This window comes from Sturnira hondurensis, unplaced genomic scaffold, assembly GCF_014824575.4.
Source record: "Sturnira hondurensis isolate 20B ecotype Veracruz unplaced genomic scaffold, ASM1482457v3 Scaffold0019910, whole genome shotgun sequence".
NCBI lineage: Eukaryota > Metazoa > Chordata > Mammalia > Chiroptera > Phyllostomidae > Sturnira > Sturnira hondurensis.
The window spans coordinates 1,106,429-1,127,330 of record NW_028092541.1 but is presented as its reverse complement, the minus strand read 5'-3'; the positions used below and the strand labels follow the sequence as shown (position 1 = coordinate 1,127,330).

At 34.8% G+C, this 20,902-nt stretch overlaps 1 protein-coding gene across 1 annotated transcript; it reads left to right on the top strand.

Moving 5' to 3' along the window:
• Positions 1 to 8,594: 8,594 nt before the first annotated feature.
• On the top strand, positions 8,595 to 19,337 carry NTS (neurotensin). The gene is made up of 4 exons (XM_037028450.1): positions 8,595 to 8,761; positions 10,929 to 10,990; positions 15,682 to 15,894; positions 19,005 to 19,337. Exons 1-4 carry the CDS (start codon positions 8,689 to 8,691, stop codon positions 19,155 to 19,157), a joined length of 501 nt encoding a protein of 166 aa, XP_036884345.1. The 5' UTR covers positions 8,595 to 8,688; the 3' UTR covers positions 19,158 to 19,337.
• Positions 19,338 to 20,902: the final 1,565 nt, after the last annotated feature.

The window sequence follows — 20,902 nt, the reverse complement described above, 5'->3', positions numbered from 1 at the left end:
ATATTTAAGGCTCTTTAACATTTCAGATCATAATGATTTGGTGATGATGAACTCCTTCAGTTCTTTCTTGTCTGGAAAGCTTTTTAATCTTCCCTTCGATTCGAAATAATAGCTTTGTTGCATAGAGCAATATTAGCTGTAGGTCCCTGCTTTTCACAACTTTGAAAATTTCTTGCCAATCCCTTATAGCCTACAAATGGCTATTTTCTCTTGAGAAATCAGCTGACAGTCTTATGGGTACTCCCTGTTGGTAACTAGCTTCTTTTTTCCTGCTGCTTTTGAGGTTCTCTCTTTATCTTTAAGCTTTGGCATTTTTATTATGGAGTGTCTTGGACTGGGCCTCTTTGGGTCCATCTTGTTTGAGACTCTCTGTGCTTCCTGGACTTAAATGTCCTTGATTTCCTTCACCAAATTAGGGAAATTTTCTTTATATTTTAAATAGATTTCCAATTTTTTGCTCTTTCTCTTCTCCTTCTGGTGCACCTAAGATGTGATTGTTGGAATGCTTGAAGTTGTCCTAGAGACTGCTTATACTATCTTCATTTTTTTAAATTCCTTTTTCTTCTTGTTTTTTGCATCCTTATATTCTAAATCATTGGTTTGATTCCCAGCTTCATCTACTCTCCCGTTGTTCCCCATAAATTGTTCTTTATTTCAGTTAGTGTACCCTTCATTTCTGACTAGATCTGTTTTATGCTATTGAGGTCCTTACTAAGTTTCTTGAGCATCTTTCCAACCAGTCTTTTGAACTCTGCATTTGATATATTGCTTACCTACATTTCATTTAACTCTGTTTCTAGAGTTTTGATCAAGTCTTTCATTTGAGCCATGTTTCTTTGTCTCCTCATTTTAGCAGCCCCCCTGTGTTTGTTTCTATGTATTAGGTAGAGCTGCTTTGACTCTGTATCTTGGTAGTGTGAACTACGGTGTCCTATAGGGTCCAGTGGCACTGCCTCCCCTATCACCCAAGCTGGGTACTTGAGGTGTGCCCTTTGTGTGGGCTGAGTATACTCCCTCTTGTTGCTGAGGCTTGGTTGCTATTGGCAGATCATGAGAGGAATTTACCCTGGCCTGTCAGCTGTGAGGATGGACTTGTTACCACCAACTTCCACCCTCCATGGAGGATCAGCTGTGCAGGGACAGGATGGTGGTTCTCCAATGTGGTCTGTAGTTGACAACTGGGTGTTGTGGCCCTGGGGTTTTCTGGTTGGCGTAGGCCAAGGTCAGCTCCCACTTGTGTTTTGCCCAGGGCCACCCTGCTTGAGCTATAAAACAATCTGAGATGGCTGCTACTTCTGCTGGGCTTGAAGATCCCAGGTGCAGTGTTAATCTAGACTGGCTGCTGCTAGTGCCAGGCCTGGGGCTAACTGAGGCCAGCTGTTGCTTGTTTGATAAAATTTAGGAAGTTGGAAGCATGAACCAAGAGCAGCCATTCATATGCAAAAGCAGCTCCGGTGGTCCTGTGAATTGGGTGGGGCAGAGTCTCTGAGGATCCCGTAGGCGGGTCAAACAGCCTTAGTCAGGTTGGTGGAGTCTCAGATATGGCAGCAGCTTGTTGGTTCTGTGGCAAGGAGGGTTTAGAAAAGGGACAGTGGCCTCTGCTCACCTTGATGCTGAAGACTTCAGTCTCTTCCTGTACACCATTGGTGCCTTTCAAGTTGCTACTCTGGTGCTGGAGCTCAGAGGGATTGAGTCTGAATAAGTCCATGTGTGGGTTCTTTAAGAAGAACTGCTTGGGGCTCCAGAGGTTTTTTCTATTGACAAAATCCCTGTTAATTTTCACAGCCAGAATTTTTGGGGACTTATCTTCCTGGCACTGGAACCCTGGACAATGAGGCCTGGCACGGGCCTGGGACTCCTCATTCCAAAGATATCTCTCCCTGGTTTTTATCCACCGCACGTGAATAAGAGACCAGCCTGTTCTAGATCTGTGCCCTCCTCCCAGTCTGGGTGGATGTGGTTTCTTTAATTCTGTACTTGTCAGACTTCCATTCAACTTGATTTCTGATGTCTCTGAGTGATGGTTGGTGTACATTTTAGTTGTAATTTTAATGTGGTTGTGTGAAGAGGTAAGCCATGTCTCTCAACACTACCATCTTGACCGGAAGAGCCACGATAAATTGATTTCTTAAAATAGTTTGACAAACATTAGAGTAACCTTTCTCTGGGATAAGAAATGGGGTTGGACTTGGAAGAGTTAGGGTCAGATTGGGTCAGTTAGGGACTTGGGAAGAGTTAGGGTGTGATTAAGAATTAGAAAGTAGAGGACATTTTTAACCTACATAGAGTATCTATGTCTGTCTGTCCTCCATAAAATTAAAGTATAAGACTAGTTGTTCCACACAGTCCTTTTAATCTTCAACACCCTTTGATTTAATGAATTAAGGTTACATTACCATGCTGCCTGGTACCCCAAGAGCCCTTGTCTGCTATTTTCCTTCTGTATGTGCTAGTGCCCCCACCTAGAGGACAAAATGGGAAATGTTCTCTTTCCCAGGCCAGTTGCTGTGATGGCCCATTGCTGAGACCTCACTTTTCTTTCTGGTTCTTCTTTGTGTTTTTTCATCTCCCCCACCCCAGTTAAAATGATTCAATGTATGCATAGTCCATTTAAGTACCCCATAGTCTTTATTATAAGAAGAAAGATTCCTAGATAATCAGTTATTTATTTGCTTAATATGTGTAACACACCCAAGCCTGGAAAGGGAACAACAACAAAAGGTTAAAGTGATGAAGTAGGATTATTCTGAGAATAGAATTCAACCTTACTGTTTATTAAGTGTACCTTTAGGTTAAAATGCCATATACTTTTCCACAACATGTTAATACAAGATTTCTTGGACTTGTTATTGAATCCGGCATTAATATTAAAAAGATTAGCTATTGCTTTAGAATTGAAAAGCATTGTGTAGTGTTATTCAAGCTCTACTAAATAAGTATACTTATCCTTACTTAAACTTTCTGTAGCTCTTTATTTTTTAAAGCTACACAATAGGAGAATAATATCATTCTGTGAACGCGGCTCCACAATATGCTATGTTACATGAAGTAAAATTAGCCTGGCACGGTGCCTGTCACAGAGTAGGTTTTTAATACATGAACTTCGAGTTTAATCTTTAGATTACTCAGAGGCCTGTGGTATCAGGTACGGAGGCTGTTCCTAGACCCAGTCTTCTATACTGTTCACTCTAGCCCTCTGCCTGGAACCACTGGCCCCTACCTCTTCTTTCCCCACAGGTTGACTCACCAAATTGGAAACTATATGTCCCTCTCTGACCACCATACTTCCACTTTTCCTTAATGGCAAGTTATAAAATGTCAATTGCAATTCCAAAATAATACTCAGAACTCTCTTTAAGGAAAACATGGTCTCATACCATTTGACTAGGAATCTCTCCAGAAGAGATTTGCTTCCTGGGTTTCACTGTTCACAGGTTGGAGAACAAAAATGTTCTTGTGAGAAATGAGTGAGAGATAGCTAGCCTGAAACTACCAGGGGGAGATGCTACTGAGTGCCTGCTATGGAGAATTATTTCATATTTTCTTTTTTAGTTTTGATAATGGGAGAAGCAAAACAAAAGAAAGATACCTGCTTTCACTTATGAAAGACAAAAAAAATAAATGAACAAATAAAGTGTCTAGAGACTGAATGGGATAGCTGTCAACTACGATCACAAAAATGCTATACTTTTGTGAAACTCAGTTACTTAAAACCAATCATTTAAGCCTCTTCACATGTCTGTAGTTGCCTAGGGTGACCCAGGTTCAAAGTTTTGCAAGACAGCTAATTTGGCTTTGGTTCTTGTTTCTCCTCATTTGGGGACCATGCAGTCAAAGGTTTTGTGGCAGTAGAAGAGGAAGAAGAGGGCAAGCTGCATGAAGTAAACACTTACCAACTTTTTGTTTTTCTTATGTCTGCTAACATCTCATCAGCTAAAGCAAACCTCATGGTCAAAATCATGGTCAAACAGTGGGAAACTATATTCCACCCACTCTGGAAGAAGCAGGAAATAAGTATTTGCTGAACAGTAATCCAACTACAGTCTTTATGGAAGATCTCTGAGAAAAGGGTTGGCTTGTTTGAGAAAAAGCCTCAAGTCCATTGTGCTGGAAGTGTATAGACAGAGGGGAGAATGGTAGGGTTCCAGTGGAGAGGGAGGCAGAGGCCCTCTAAGCACAATACCGGCCACTGTCAGGGATTTGTTTTACGTGTAATCAGAAGTCTTTAGATGATTTTAAGCATAGAATAACATATATAGATTTACATTAAAATTTTTTCTCTGACTACTATGTGGTGACTGCATCAAGACAGGTGAAGACTGTTGGGAGGGACACTGTGTGGCTCTTCCTGCAGCTCAGGGGAGTGATGACTGCTCTGGGCGACGGCAGTGTAGTAAGAGACAGTCCTTGTATTTGGAATGTGTTTTAGTGGCAGATCTGCACTCCAGGGGGTTTTCGTAACTTAGACAAAGGGCTTCTAGTTTTTGGATTTGTGCTGCAACTCAGTCAGTGATGTTTTTAATTACTGAAATGAAGAACACTAGAGGAGGAAGATATTTTTAGAGAGGTGTTAGGAGGAATCAAATGATTCATTTTAGGCAGTAAGTAAAGCTGCTGAGGATGTGATTGGTGACACAATCTGGGTAGTCAGAGATGTAAGTCGGGGGTAGCCAAGGCATAGTTACAATTTAAAGCCATGGGACTTATTAGGGTCACTAGAGGAAGAATCTAATTTGAAAAAATAGTAAAACTACAAAGTGCTATTAATATAAACTATTGTGTTCTAAATTCAACATCTAATGTCTTTTTGAGGTAAAGAAAGTGTTTTACTGAATCCGCTCCTGGTAGCACAGGTGCATCTGTTCGGTTCGGGTGTTACAGGTGCTAAAGCAATTTTCTTAGATTTTGTAACATAAATGAAAGGGGACATTTTTCTTTCAATGAAAATTTATTTCATTTTTTACTCTATATAATTACACTTTAGTTTGTAAAACTAAGGAAAACAAAACCATTAGAAACATTTTTTCTGTAATGATTTTATTGTAGTTTTATAAAAAAGGAGACTTACAAGGCCAATAGCTTGAGCACTAGGCATAGTGGGTAGTTAATTTTATGGACATCACAGTTTTTTAAATATGAGAAACATGATTATAAAAAGATCAGCAGTAACTACAATGCGGAATGTCTTTCCTTTAATACAACTCGTTATCATGTGAATCTCAGGCAAAGCTTGTGTTATAATTATAGTTTAAGTAGGAAATTGTTTTAACAACAGAAATCTATCATCAATTTTTCCAATTGCCTATAAAGATGCAAAAGCAGAGACAGGGAGAACCAAAAGGAAATGAGCTGGGTATTTGTAGAGATTATGGACAAAGCATGGTTGCATACAGATTGGGAAATTGAATATGTGGTTCACATTTACTTAAGTCTCTGAGGTCTGGGTAATGTGCATTTTGTGTAAGAGATAGTATATGAAGGTGAGGGTGTGTGCATGCATATAACTATCCATATGTCTAGAAAATAGACTTTAATTGAACAGAAAAATCAATTCCGTTTATAAAGAGATTAAGATAATTTTTTGCTCAGATGAATTCGGGTTAAGGTTCCAAACCAGAGACTCATTTACAGGAATGATGTAAACCCACAGTTTATCCTAAGCACTCAGCTGCTGAATGCACATAATCCCAGGGTGCAGTTCTTAAATACCTTTTCAAGTTGACATTCCCATTTGGCAAGTGGGTGGGTGGGGAGGCAAGAATGCCTGGAGCAAATGCTGAGAAAACTGACCTAGTTAAAAGCTCACATCAAATATTAAGATTAATAATAAAATAGTTTTAAATCACTGAAATTAGAGATGTAGCTGAAAGAAATGTTACAAATGGAAACATGAAAGACATGTTAGGAATTTAAAATAATCAGTATTTTGATTCAATTCAGTAAATACATATTGGCCTTTTGAAACATGAAAAACGTGTTAGGAATTTAAAATAATCAGTATTTTGATTCAATTCAGTAAATACATATTGGCCATTTAAGAATTATAAGACTTGGAAGAAGCAGATATAGGCCAATGAGTGACGGTTCTTCCCTTCTACAAGTTCCCAGTTATAGGAAAGTAAAAATAATTTTCCCTCCATATTTCTAGGTTCTTGGCTGAAACCCTTTGCAATAAAAAGACAGACTAAGCCCTGGCTGGTGTAGCTCAGTGGATTGAGCACGAGCCTACGATCGTGGTTCGATTCCCAGTCAGGGCACATGCCTGGGCTGCAGGCCAGTTCCCAGCAGGGGACTCACGAGAGGCAACCATACATTGATATTTCTCTCCTTCTCTCCTTCCCTTCCTCTCTAAAGATAAATAAATAAAATCTTTAAAAAAAAAGACAGACTAATAGAACAAAGAAAGGGAAGAACATATTTTTTAAAATACCAACTAGAGGACAGATAAGATATACACTTATATATAATACAATTATATATATTAACTATATATAATTATATGTATATAATTTTTAATTATATATAATCTTACTACAAAAAATATTTGTTTTTCTCCAAGAGAAACACAGTGCATGGCATCTATACAATTTTAAAACATTTGACATATTTTCCTACTTTTCCCAGGCCATGTATTTAAAACAATTCTCACATTGATACCTAATATCCAAGCGATATACTTAATTTTTAAAATTTATTCTCCCCCTCTTTTTCTAATTAATTACAAATAAATATTGTCAACATCTCCATGAGCTTCATGTATTTAAGAAGTCACTTGATAAAAATAGGAATCACACTTTTCTTTTACAATTAGGCCACTAGCTAGCACACATTTTAAAAGATTATTCTTTGTATTTGCAGTTCAAAAGAAGACAAAACAACCAATTACATATCATGCAAAAATACATACTTTCTTTAAAAGTGGTTTTAAAAGTATTCTATCACAAAGATGCTCTAATAGCAAGAAGAAAGTAAGCAAAATCATAATTCTGTGATATTAAATGAAAATAAAGCCTTTTAAACTTCTATTTTGCCCTCTAGTGGCAAGAAAGAAAAATCCAGACATGTATTTCAAATTTCTTTGCCAATTACCAAGTAGCCTTTATATAAAGCTTTCCTCAAGTGAGTCGTGTTCAATATCATGTCATATGCAAGTCTGTAAGCTAAACTAAAAGAATAAAAGCATCAGCTGCTGTTAAATTCCTGAATATTAAATTATATGAATGGCTTGCTGATTTAGGTAATTATGAAATGTTAAAAATTAATTTATTTCTTTAAGTTTAAGGCAAAATGGAGAAGTTAATGTCATAGACATATACCATATAAATCAACTCTCAGTAGAAATCAATCCAGATTTCTTTTCTTTATGGCTACTACATGATTGACAATATCTAAAAAGTGAAAAAGCCTGACACAAATCTTTACTTTCATATATTCACATTCCTGAGAGCAGATGACTCCATGTAGCCTGAAATCTTTAATGCAAATGCAACAGGATCACTTCACTCCAAAAGACATTTTTGAGCAATTTTCTTCTGAGAATTGAGAGAGGGAATGAGTATCATTGTAACTTACAAAATGTGTGAAGATGTTTTCTTAGAAATGTGACTTTGGTGAATGGTGGTTATGTAGGATTGCCTCGTTTCTGGAAGTGCAGCCTCATTTTTATGACCATAACAGGAAAAGAAATGCATGCCGGGGTGAAGAGCAGTGAGAAGGAGGTTATACAATGAACAGGAGTCAAGAATGACAGGGAAAAAAAAGAAAAATATCAGAAAAAAGCAATTGGTGATACAATATTTTCCGCCTGTTATCACACAATTTATAGTTAGATTTCATAAAATCATGAAATTATTTCCCAAAGACAACTAATTAAAAGTCAGCATACACAATTAAGTCACTCTCCCTGTTACTTATTATACAACCTTTTTAATTTATTAGGAAATAATATCCTGTTTTTCTTAGGGTTACTGGTATTTCCTAATTTTTTTGTTTTATCTAAAGTCTTTTGCTTAACCCCAATATTGTAACTGGTTCTCTGGTGATCTTTTACTTTCTTCCTCCTTTTAGCATGTGTTATGTGAGATCTATTTTAGTCCTGGAACCACAAAACATTCAAAAGTGTGAGTTATCAGAAAAGGACCCTAACTCTGTAAGAACTTCCAGACCTAAAGAATCACTCGTGTCAGGCATTCATCTGGAGTTGTTGCTTATTAGAAATGACAGACTTCATGTTTCACAATATCAAAATGACAACTTCTTAGAGTCAAGGACTGGAAGGAACGGGGAAAGATCTGTACAGGGAGTTCTCTTCTACTGTGTTCTCTATAGAATTGCTTTTGAATGATTCCTTCTGTGTCAGAAATCTGGAGTAGTAGCTGCAATTAGGGAAGACGTCACCTTCAGTGGAGGTTCAGAAATGGGAGGAAGACAAAGGAAAAGGGGAGGAGGGAGTGGGAAGAGGGGAGGGATGGAGATGAAAGGAGAGAGGGTACATCCTGAAAAGATAATCCCTGTATACTCTCATGACATCATCCTCCTGCATATGTATATATATAAGGAATGGCCAAAGCAACTCATACTTCAGCCACTTTCCAAATCAGCTGAAGGCAAAAGGAAGCATTAGGGAGAGCCTCCCCTTAAGCCTGTCTCTGACGTTTATGAACTTGGCTCCCTAGGAATCTCAAGGAGATGATGGCAGGAATGAAAATCCAGTTGGTATGCCTGGTACTCCTGGCTTTCAGCTCCTGGAGTCTGTGTTCAGGTAAGCTCAGCTGCATTTCACAACTCCCTGAAGTGATTTCTTTTTCCTATTTTGTAGTGTATTGTTACTTACGTTAATGTATCCAGGGAGAAGAGATTCTCCCTTATTCTGGATTTGCCCTTTATTAATAAAAGGAAGCTGAATATTTTTCCCTTTTTTTATGATTACAAGAACTGAAACATTTTTGTTTTCAAATTTTCAAAGCAATAAAAGGGATTTTAATGAAACACTTCATGTCCCTCTTTGGAATATAATTACTAGAGGGGGAAAAAAAACTCTGAAACTAAAACTAGGCTGGTCCCTGTGTAATGAGAAGTACAGATTCAGTGCCTGTCAAAGTGCGAACCCTTAATTAAAACCCATTCCATTCAAAACGCTTTTCCTCATCCGCAGTTATTCTTTTAAGAGGCAGTGGTTTCTACCTTCCCCAATTTATTTTTAACTGTATGTGTGTTACGATGAAAGTTGATGACTAATGAATAAATGAGGAAAGCATTATTTGTAAAAAATTATTTCCAGGAAGATACAAAAACCTTCCAACTTCTTTTTAAGAATACGTTTTATATAATATTTCTATCATTGCCTGTGAGAAATAAAAAGCATCCTATTAGCTAATTATTTTTGCATGCCATTTAAGTTAATGCAAAATATATTTGGAAAATTAACATTCTTCTTTAAAAAATTATTTACATAGAGTATTTTGCATGTGATAGGAGCAGCCAACTATTTTTAAGTATTCATCAGTAATTTACTTTGAAAATAAGAGTTAAATTTAGAAGAGTAATAAGAAATATAATGATTGTGATAAACTTCACTTAAATGTTTGAAATAATTAAATGATCATATCAAAATAAAAAACAGTAAGTGCAGGAAAATAATTCAATCTGTTTTATAATTTTTATTTTATAAATAAGATATTGAAATGTTTAATTTAGACTCTATGATTTTAGTTAAATTATAAAATTTAATTAAAATATATAAATGCTAACTATCAAAATTTTTAATTCTTTTGAGCTTTAAAAAGACCTTGAACTTCTAAGTTTACAATTTTTGTGAAATAAATACCAAATTATCTACACTTATATAGAAGTATACTTATAGCTGTGAGAAAAACTATTATTAAGTACTTTGTTTATTAAGTTTTGTAACTTCTTGCTCTGATAAGCCAAAATTTGTGTTGATTTTGGTATACATTTTTAATAATGGCTAAGGGAACTTGTCATTCTTTGTTAAAAACAGAGTAGGTCCCTAAAAAATAGGAGAAAATGATCTCTGGTGTATTTAGTTTCTAGATACAGTTTAACAAATGGCTTCTCCAATGTCACACTTCTTTTTAATAAGAGTGTAAAATGCAAGGAACTAATTTCCTTGTTTTAGGACATCTAGGTTAGTGAGTTTGAAGTAAGTCATAATATTGTAGTGTTCTTTAACTTTATTTTTTTACATTATGGTATTTTTAGAATTATTTTCTCTGTAGAATATTTATTAGTGGAAACTGGAAAGGATATTCTTTTGAAAAATCAGAAATCCATTTTAATGATATTGTACATTTATTAATGGACATCATTTTTACTTAAATAATTTTTAATGGGCTATGATAAAATTGTTGAGTATACATAAATCTAAATTCTGGTTTAAAGTAGAAAAATAAACTTTCTATGTGTGTTTTGTAAAATAGTATCTCAAGTTAAGTAAATCTGAGTCTTTCTTATTCTAAAATTATCAGAAAGCAATTCTCTTGTCTTAAAAACTCTCCATACACCCCTTTCATTATGTTGTTTTTTAAATGTCAATATGCACATGTTCTATATATGTAGACTGTTGCCACTGAAAATTAACTAACGTATTTGATGACATTACTGTTATACCATTTAATCACTTTTTTTGATTTTGAGATTTATAGAACAAACAACTCCAAATCATCAATAGCCCTCTGGCATATAATCAGGTTTTCACTGTCTTAGAAGTGCTTCAATTATTCTGGCTTCTTCTTAATCTAAAAGGAAACTATGTGTTTTTTTTTCTGAATACTATTTTAAGTGGAATACATACATAAAAATACAACATACCTCAGATTATTTTTTAGATCTATCTAAAATCTGTAGGTTAAAATGTAACTATATGAAATGTGGTTATATAGTAATCATGTGGTTTTGATTTTACTCAGATTCAGAAGAGGAAATGAAAGTGTTAGAAACAGATTTATTGACTGATATGTACACATCAAAGGTAAGTTGTTTCTTTTTTTAAACCAAAGATTGAAAAACATAAGAACTTTCATTATAAATATGGTATCCTTTTCCTATAGTGATAACTTCTGCAAAAGACTGAAAAGTTGACAGGGAGGCATTTCCTTTTTCGGGAAACTTTTCCTTAAGTTTAAAGGAGTTAAAGGTGTTGATGTGATAAGAAAAAAAAATTATAGTGACTATCAATCAGTATATTGTAACTTTAATTAGATAGTCACATATTATTTATGTGGACATGGACATGTATTTAAAAAATACTGTTTCCATTCTTCTCAAGTTGTGTGTGATGAAAAGTACACTGGCCTCCAACTACATGCATAAATGAGGATTTAGTAAAGTATTTTGCCCTTTTCATTTTATTGGGGAAAGTAAAGTGAAATTCCTAAATTACGAATGAAAGTTCATGCCAATCCATGAATGATGTGTGGTAGAGTGTGAAGAGCCACAGACTGGGAAGCAGGAACCTAGAGATTTATTCCTGCAGCTGTGATTATGGCTTCTTTGCTCTTAACCAAGTGGGTAGTTGACATTGTTTGCCTTCTTTTTTTTTTCCTTTTCTAATTTTTAAGTGCTGCAGTTGGAGTTCATGATCTCTTAGACATTTACATTAAATTCATGCCTGGATTTGCATTCTTCCTATAGTAGAAGCGTTATCTGAATCTGCTCAATGTTTTTATTGAATCAAGTAAAACTGTATACTGGACCCTATTATTTCTCTCCTGGGGTCTTGAAAACAAGGTTCCTAGACCCTAACCTGTACTTAGGAATAAAACTTAGTTAGAGTACACCTGATTACCATGCTACCACACTAGGTTTATTTGTGCAGTGTGTATATAAATGTAGAGTTAGGGAACAGGGTTCCCCGCCAAAAGATATTTCTCAAAGAAAAGTAAGTTTTGGGGATGAGACAGTCACTGCTATAACACTGGGATGCCAAGGCTACAGGAAGACTCAACAGATGTCCTGGTAAGAAAGTAAGTGTCCCAAACTCCTGTCTAGAAACTCAGGTCCTGCCAGCTCAGGTTTGGATGAGCATGTTTTAGATACATCAATTTGTACTAGGTATGTAGAATTATGTTTGCTCATTCTTTGGTGTGCTTTTATTAAGAAAGAGAACCTGGTACATTATTTCTTCAGGCTTTCCAAAAATTGCTGGAATGATGTAATGTTCTATGATAAAATCAATGCATTGTATGCAACACAAATTTAATAAATATTTATGAACTCACAATGGGAATCTAGGATTCATTAACAACCCTCACCTTTTGCATTCAACTGTAAAAACTTCAGGGTTTCACCACAGATGACTTTAATTATTTTAAATTTAGTGAAATGCTTAAATTCACAATTTGTTGAACTCATCTGAGTTCAGTTTATTATAGGTAGTATTAATCATATAGATTAGGTTCCATTTAACTGAGGAAACAGAAATTGACCAGGATTTTATTCAGTATTAGAAAGTTAAATCAAATAATGGTAAGTAGGAACCACAAATATTCTAGTTTTCCTTATCTCAAAAAACAGGAAGAAATGTTATTCTAAATTTCTTATCTATAAGTTTAGAACTATTATAAACATTTGTGTAAAATGATTTACTAAGATTGTTTATTGTTAAAGAAAAATTATCCATAACATTTGTTAAAGATAGTAAGAAAGAGTTTATTCAAGAGGACCTACTACAACGGGGGTTTTGCAGAGATCGGACCCAAAACCCAATCCAATGAGGACAAGTGTGCATTTATAGTGAAGGAGCAGGGTGGGGTCAGTGGATAAAAATTTACTGAGAGAAAGCATTAGGCTAAGAGGATTTTCCTCAATGGTTCTACAAGATTCTGATATTGAGGGGGGGAATCTGATTAACTATCAGATATATCTGGGGTGATCAATACCATGGGTGATAAATTTTCTTTATTCTGACTCAGCAGGATTTGTGCCACAACTGGACTAAGCAGACCAGAGGCAGAACCCAAAGGCTCAGAGGAGCCCTTCTCGGATTTGGTCAAGGAGAGGCTCTCTGTCCTTCTCCTGACTGAAATAGTTTAAACCTTATACTAAACGTTCTCAAACACATTACTTAGACATCCTTTGGTCAAGCGTACTTTCTCTGCTGTGCTTCCTAGGTATAATAGGGGTTAGTTAATGTGACATTCAACAATAGTGTTGAGTGATGTAGTGACTATTTTAACTGGCAAAGGGGAGGATGATTAACTGTTTCCTCAACAACAACAAAAAATAATTGACAACCCTAGTCCTGACAGATACTTTATGAATAAATCATTCTGTGATCAAATTAGTTTGGAGAACATTGCATGCATTATTGGTACCATTGAAAAATTATAACACATGTTTGAAAGTCAAAAGTGCTGAGGGGACCTCCATTCAGAAGACTTACACTTTCGTTTAAATTGAAGGAGTCCAATGGGCTTGACAATGGCATCATTTATTTTTAAACCAGTGAGAGCAGAACCAGTGTTCTAAGAAATACACTATAGAAAATGCTTAAGATGATCTCTGAAGAGCTTCCCAAACGTAAACTTATATTTGTCCCAGTAACTGGCAGAATATAAGGTGTTGTGGCCACACAGTCGAGCATGTTGCCTCTAAGTTTTCATAGCAGAAAAATTCAAGTAATGACTGGCTAATCATACTCAGGTGATATAGGTGAAAGAATTTCCAAACCATTGAAAACATTATGGGGAATGTCTTTGTACTCACAGATTTTCCTGCCCTTACAATAAAAACCTTAATAAAAGATATGAACACTTATGATTTTAATGCATATTGCCAAAACATCCATCAAGAAGTTAGGCCAATCTACACCCAGACAAAATATATTTATGAAAGGAAGTGTCTCTGTCCCCAGGAACCATTGAATGCACTTGTATTTTTTAAAAAATCTGATCTAATGGTAGCTAAGCTGAACATCATTGTATATACTTTTTTCACACGTGATTCTGTGACGTGCTTGCCCGCATTAGTATCCAAGGTTAAATTTAATTTTTTTCAAATTGGGTTATTCACCTATTTTTTGTTGTTTTTTGACAAGCTTCACCTTTGTTAAGAGTACTAACACATTGTGTCAGCTTTCACACTGTAGCTGGTTTTGATTTTAGGTCAGGGTGTTCATTTCCCAGAGAGATAATTTACCCATTTATGTATTTGAATTTTCTTCTTATTTATGGATTCTGGTTGGATATTTGTTTAATAAGATCTTTCCAGGTTTGTAAAATAAACTTTATATATTTACATACCATTATGTTTTTATCCATGTTTAACCCGTCTGGACATTATTAGACTATAATATGTCAAGAAAAGTTATAACTAGATCTATATCCAGATTTCCACGTATCTCAAGAACTTCAAATGCAAACATTGTTATATGCAATACTCTCATATATATCTGGATCCATTATTGAACACTACATTCTATTCTGTTGAGATTTATGTTTTGTTTTATTCTCCATCAACTCCTTTAATTCCTGAAATTTAAAAAAAAAACAGTTTAATAACTGGTAAAAAATTACTCATTACTTTATTTTTCTACATCTTTTTAGTTATGCTCACAAGTTCATACTTCCAAATTAACTTTATAATTATTCTGATAAATTGCCTCTTCTAAATTCCAGTCTCCATATTTTCCAAATTGAAAGTTTGATTTGCAGTTGGATTACATTTGGATAATACAGTGAGAACTGACACCTGAAACTATTTTTACTGAGCCAACCCATGATGGCTCGGCTGTCATTCAAATTTATTTTATGTCCTTCAGGAAAAATTTGTGCTTTCTTTCATCTAAGCATTTTGAAATGTTTATTAATTTTTACAAATTATTTCACATTTAAGTTCTCCTATGTTCTTATCTTTTCTCATTGGTTATTGTTGGCCCATCAGACAAATCTAGAGAATATTATAGTTTGCAAATATATGGTGAGCTGTGGTGCTGCCTGTGGCAACTCTCAATGTGTGAACTAGAGTAGTGGTCTCTCGCTACCCTTATTGTCCACATCCGTTAGTAACATCTTTGTCCCTGTTCCGTTAGACAGCAAACTGAAGTGTAACTAAGAGGGAACGGCACTCTGGCCAGTGTGGTGCAGTTGGTTGGAATGTCGTTCTGTAACCAAAAGGTTTGATTCCCTGCCAGGGCACATACCTAGGTTACAGGGTTGGTCTCTGATCCTCCATCACCCATCTTGGTCCCTACATCACCATCCTCACGTACGGGAGGCAAAAAATTGATGCTTTTCTCTCATATCAGTGTTTCCCTCTCTGCCTTCTGCTCTCCCTCTGAAAGCAATAAAAAAAGTGTCCTCAGGTGAGGATAAAAAATAAAGAAAAAGAAAAAGAGAAAGGTATATTTAATATTTTCATGTGATATTTAATATTTCATATATGAGGTGACTTATGTATTTATATATTTCTAGTTCCTGTCATTTTTTCTTTCTTGTTTTGCTCATATATGAGTGTATGGTATGTCTGACTTTATTTTTTTAATGGATAATGTGAAGTATTGGCTCTATTCGACTTTGTGATATGAAGGTAATAAATTAATGACAGTGTACTTAGGGTGGAGTAATAATTAAACCCTAAAATATAATGGCTTAGCCCAATAGAAATTTATTTTTTATTCAAATAAGGTTTAAATGCAATACCTATTTTTTGTTTGTGTTTCAGATCAGTAAGGCAAGTGTTCCTTCTTGGAAAATGACTCTGCTGAGTGTCTGCAATCTTGTAAATAACCTGAACAGCCAAGCTGAGGAAACAGGCGAGCCCCTTATTACCAGAAGGAAATTTCCCACGGACTTAGATGACTTTAGCTTGGAAGCTATGTTGACAGTATACCAGATCCGAAATATCTGTCACAGCAGGGCCTTTCAACACTGGGAGGTAAACCGAAAATAAAACATGAATATAATTATAGTTATCTCTTATTTATACCTTTTAACATTTTGGTCATTATCATAACAGGAAGACAGAAATATTAAAGAAGAATAAACCACATACTGAGGTTAATATTCCCTCAGGTCTTCAGAGTGTCTTTCAAATGTTTGGAGTTGAGAAAATTATTTTTTCGTTCATCTTAAAAGGAGAATATGCCTTAAGGTGGATTTTGATCCAAATGTTTAAATAAATAGGCAATTTTTTGGTGGTGGTTGTGGTAACAATGCATGAAAAATTTAGAGAAATCAAACTGTTTTCTTAGAATCACTAAGTCATGTGTGTTTATAAACAAACACAAAACCCAGAAAGGTCTATTAGTATTTGAATATGTTAGGCAAATAAAACCAGAATGATAGGGGTATATGTTAATAAATACACACACATGTTTATGTGCATGTATATATGTATATATATGTGTATATATATATATATATATATATATATATATATATCCTTATTTCATTGAATGTGTGGATTGTAGGCATTGGTAGCAGCTAAACCAGAGCTACCATGGGCAGGACAGCCAGGTTTTATCACACAGAACAACAGCAAAGTGCCACATGGAACTGTTGGAGTAAATAATACCCTGGCCACCACCTCTGATTTGGGAAGGTCCTGTTTGTTTGGGAGAGTGACAGATGCTTTAGAGAAAATGAAATACAGAACAGGCTGACAGGGACCAGAGGGGAGAGGGGAGAGAATTTCAGGGGAAAAGGGGAAGGATTCACAGCAACAAGTATAAAGGACACATGGACAATAACTAAGGGGGGTGGAAATGGGAGAGAGGTAGGGAGCACTGCGGGGGTGGGCTGGGATGGGAGTAAAAGACAGAAAACTGTACTTGAACAATAATTAAATTAAAAAAAAGAAAATTTTTTTCCAACAAGAGAAACATTTTTTACTCAGATAAACCTCTAAAAGTTATTTGCATAATGTTTTATATTACAGGCTTACATCAGCTCTAGGGATCTGAGGGGGCCTTCCCTGTTAGTATAAAATTTTCTATAACTATCACAAATACCCTCTGAAAATGAGGAAAGACAAAACAGAAACAGTCTGGTGTTTGACCTAACTCACACTCAAAAGATGTTCTAGATGAATAACCATGAAGTTAGTTATAGTTTTACTTGTTGAACTAATCATCTCTTAATTTGTATTCCAACTAAATGGTTTAGTCCTTGAAATATTAAGTCGTTAATACTTGAAAGATACTAAGGATAGGGAAATGTCAATTATATTTTATACATCCATTGGAAAAAACCTCAATAAAGTATTATACAGACAAATCAAGTGCACATAAGATAAGAACTTCTGCTATTTTTAAATGTTATTGAGTGATCTATAACAACATGATAATATTCAGAGCATGGCACAAGTAATTACAGACTGTATGCAGGGAGAAACAAAAGACTAAGGAACAAGATTGTTTGACAGTAGCTTTTTTTATGCTCTAAAATTGAATAGTTGTGGATTGAAATAAAGTACTGCTGGGACTTGTGATACACTTCAGTGCATGTGCATTAACAATGAAAAACTTAGTCTTCTGTCAGTATTAGTGTGGCATTCCAAATTTTGGAAGTCACTCACCAATATGAACACAATTCTTATCTCAACCACTTATTTTTTAAATTTTATATAAATTATGCACAAAACTCTACAAAGAGTTCTTAAATATGGTATACGTAGCTGGAAGTTTTGAATAAAAGCAGAATTATCAGAAAATATGTTTGGAACTAATTTTAGAATGGAACATACTTTATGAGAAGACCTTTGGGCAATATTCTACCCACAAAGTAACTGCTTTAGTTATTGTATCTGAACTTGCTTTTAATTATGAAACATCCCAGTCTAAAGAGATCTTTACTATTTAAACAGAACTTCTACATGTGTTAATTTATATGACTAAATGTGTTAGTTGGTATTTTCTCTATGATTGAGAAAAGGATCTTTGGGGTGGATTTTAAGTCAAGTCATAAATAATTGAACATAAAATACTGTTGATTTCTAAATTTGTTTTACTAGATTCAACACTATTTGTAGTGATTTATACTATATTTCTATAACATTTTGGTCTGATATGAATTTAAGCCTGAAAAATACTAAAAAGTCCTATTAGGCGTGTTCTTTCAGTTGGAGGTATTAGTGTGTGGTCTTGACATGTTAAAAAAGCTAGTTTGAGGAACTAGGAAGAACACTGAACAGAGAGTCAGAAAAAAATCATTTCTCATTCTTTTTCAGCCACCTGATAGCTATCTGCTCTTGGACAAAAACAAACAAACAAACAAAAATCCAGCACTTAATTGCTTTGCACCTCATACATCTCATTCATATATGTTTTACTGTCTAAATAGTACCTGAGATAAGATGTAGAAAAATACCCTGAAATGGAAGGCCGTGTGCTTGTAAGTTTTATTAACATTCTGTCTCTCTTGCAGTTAATTCAGGAAGATGTTCTTGATAATGGAAATGAAAAAGATGAAAAGGAGGNCAGAACTTTTACATGTGTTAATTTATATGACTAAATGTGTTAGTTGGTATTTTCTCTATGATTGAGAAAAGGATCTTTGGGGTGGATTTTAAGTCAAGTCATAAATAATTGAACATAAAATATTGTTGATTTCTAAATTTGTTTTACTAGATTCAACACTATTTGTTGTGCTTTATACTATATTTCTATAACATTTTGGTCTGATATGAATTTAAGCCTGAAAAATACTAAAAAGTCCTATTAGGTGTGTTCTTTCAGTTGGAGATATTAGTGTGTGGTCTTGACATGTTAAAAAAGCTAGTTTGAGGAACTAGGAAGAACACTGAACAGAGTCAGAAAAAAATCATTTCTCATTCTTTTTCAGCCACCTGATAGCTATCTGCTCTTGGACAAAAACAAACAAACAAACAAATAAACAAAAAACAGCACTTAATTGCTTTGCATCTCATACATCTCATTCATATATGTTTTACTGTCTAAATAGTACCTGAGATAAGATGTAGAAAAATACTCTGAAATGGAAGGCCTTGTGCTTGTAAGTTTTATTAACATTCTGTCTCTCTTGCAGTTAATTCAGGAAGATGTTCTTGATAATGGAAATGAAAAAGATGAAAAGGAGGAAGTTATAAAGAGAAAAATTCCTTACATTCTGAAACGACAGCTATATGCAAATAAACCTAGAAGACCCTACATACTCAAAAGAGGTTCTTACTACTACTGAGAGGATAAATATTTTATTTCCATGTGATTGTGACATCACTTTTTAATTAAATATCAAATTATATCTGTGTGGGAATGTGAGAGAACACAATTCCATTGTCTCTTCTACATTGTGGTTTACTGGATGTAATTATTCTGCACTAATGGAAATTGGACTAAATGTTTTCAAATAAATTTACATTTTGAGCATGATGTGTTGTGTATAATTGGAGTAGATATCGATTATGTCACATAAAATGTTTTCTAATTTTGCAAATAATTTAATGGGTTGTTTAAACAGTCAAAATGTTTGACATTTTAAACCAAATTTTAGGAGATTGTAATAGAGTCCTATGGCAAAGTCTAGCTTATGTATCATTACTCAGAAAAACAATAGTACTTCTTTTATTATTTGACTGATATATATAATCATATATATATATATATATATATATATATATATATGATTTTATTTATTTATCTTTAGAGAGGAGGAAGGAGAGAAGGAGACAAAAACCAATGCATGGTTGCCTCTTGTGAGTTCCCTGCTGGGAACCGGCCTGCAACCCAGGCATGTGCCTTGACTGGGAATCGAACCATGATCATGTGGTTCGCAGGCCTGCACTCAATCCACTGAGCTACACCAGCTAGGGCTGATATATATATTTTTTAAATTGAGGGAAATATGTGGGTTTTTTCCAAGACTCAACTCCTAAATCTCTTTGGTATGGGAAGTAATAATGATAAAATCAGATCATTTAAAAAGAAGAATTAATGAGACGCTAATAATTATGTCTATCTTAATAAATGACTTTCAATTGAATTTTTTGTTAAATGAAATTAATATCCAGTAAAGAGACAATAAGCCGTCAGATTCACATTTTCTCTGAAGATTTACTTCCATCAGAAGAGTTACCATTTATTGTTTTTCCCCTATTATGATTTAGTAAATGATAGCTGTATCTTCAACATCATTGAGGACTGTGACTAATATTTTTCCAATTGGGAGGGAATTTTTGAGGCAAAAAATACTTGAAATACCTCACCGCAAATTATGTTTGAGACCATATTTACAGTGACTTGCAAGCTTTCACAGTCCTGACATTTTGCCATTGGTACTGGCATCCTAGACTCTCTCGCCAATGTCTAAGAGGATCTTTTCTCACAGGACTGCAGCCTGGTCCATGGCATCTGTGAAAGACAACATCAGGGTATAAGTTGTTCTGGAATTAGGTCTTCAGAACTCCATGTCCTTTGACGAGTTTGCCCATCCTCTAGGTTAAACCTCACTCAGTAGTATGTAAGAGCAACCAAATGACCTCTGAGTTTGCCTGTTAGAACTGTGCTCTCTCACAAACACCACCACCACATCCTGTACCATTCTATCAGCTTCAACATTAAAAAGTGCCCAAATCATTGATCCTAAGAAGGAAACTATTTCATAGTGATTGGAGTTCCCAGATTCAGCTCCACTATTCACTAGTAACCTTGGATGGCTTATTTAACCAGTTTGCTCAACTAAAAAAATGTGGGAGTGATGAGGTGTGGAAGAGGATAAAATAATCTGATATATGGAAAATGCTTAAAAGTGTTGCCTGGAACATATTCATAACATACATTTAACAGTTTTTCTGGCCACTTTACACAGTGTTTTCTTTTTCCTTCAAAAACTATAGAGCATAACACAATTTCATGTATTAATTCTTTGTGTTTGGAAAACTGCTGATCTTCTACTTAACCCCTTGCCTTCATTCATTATCCTTGAGG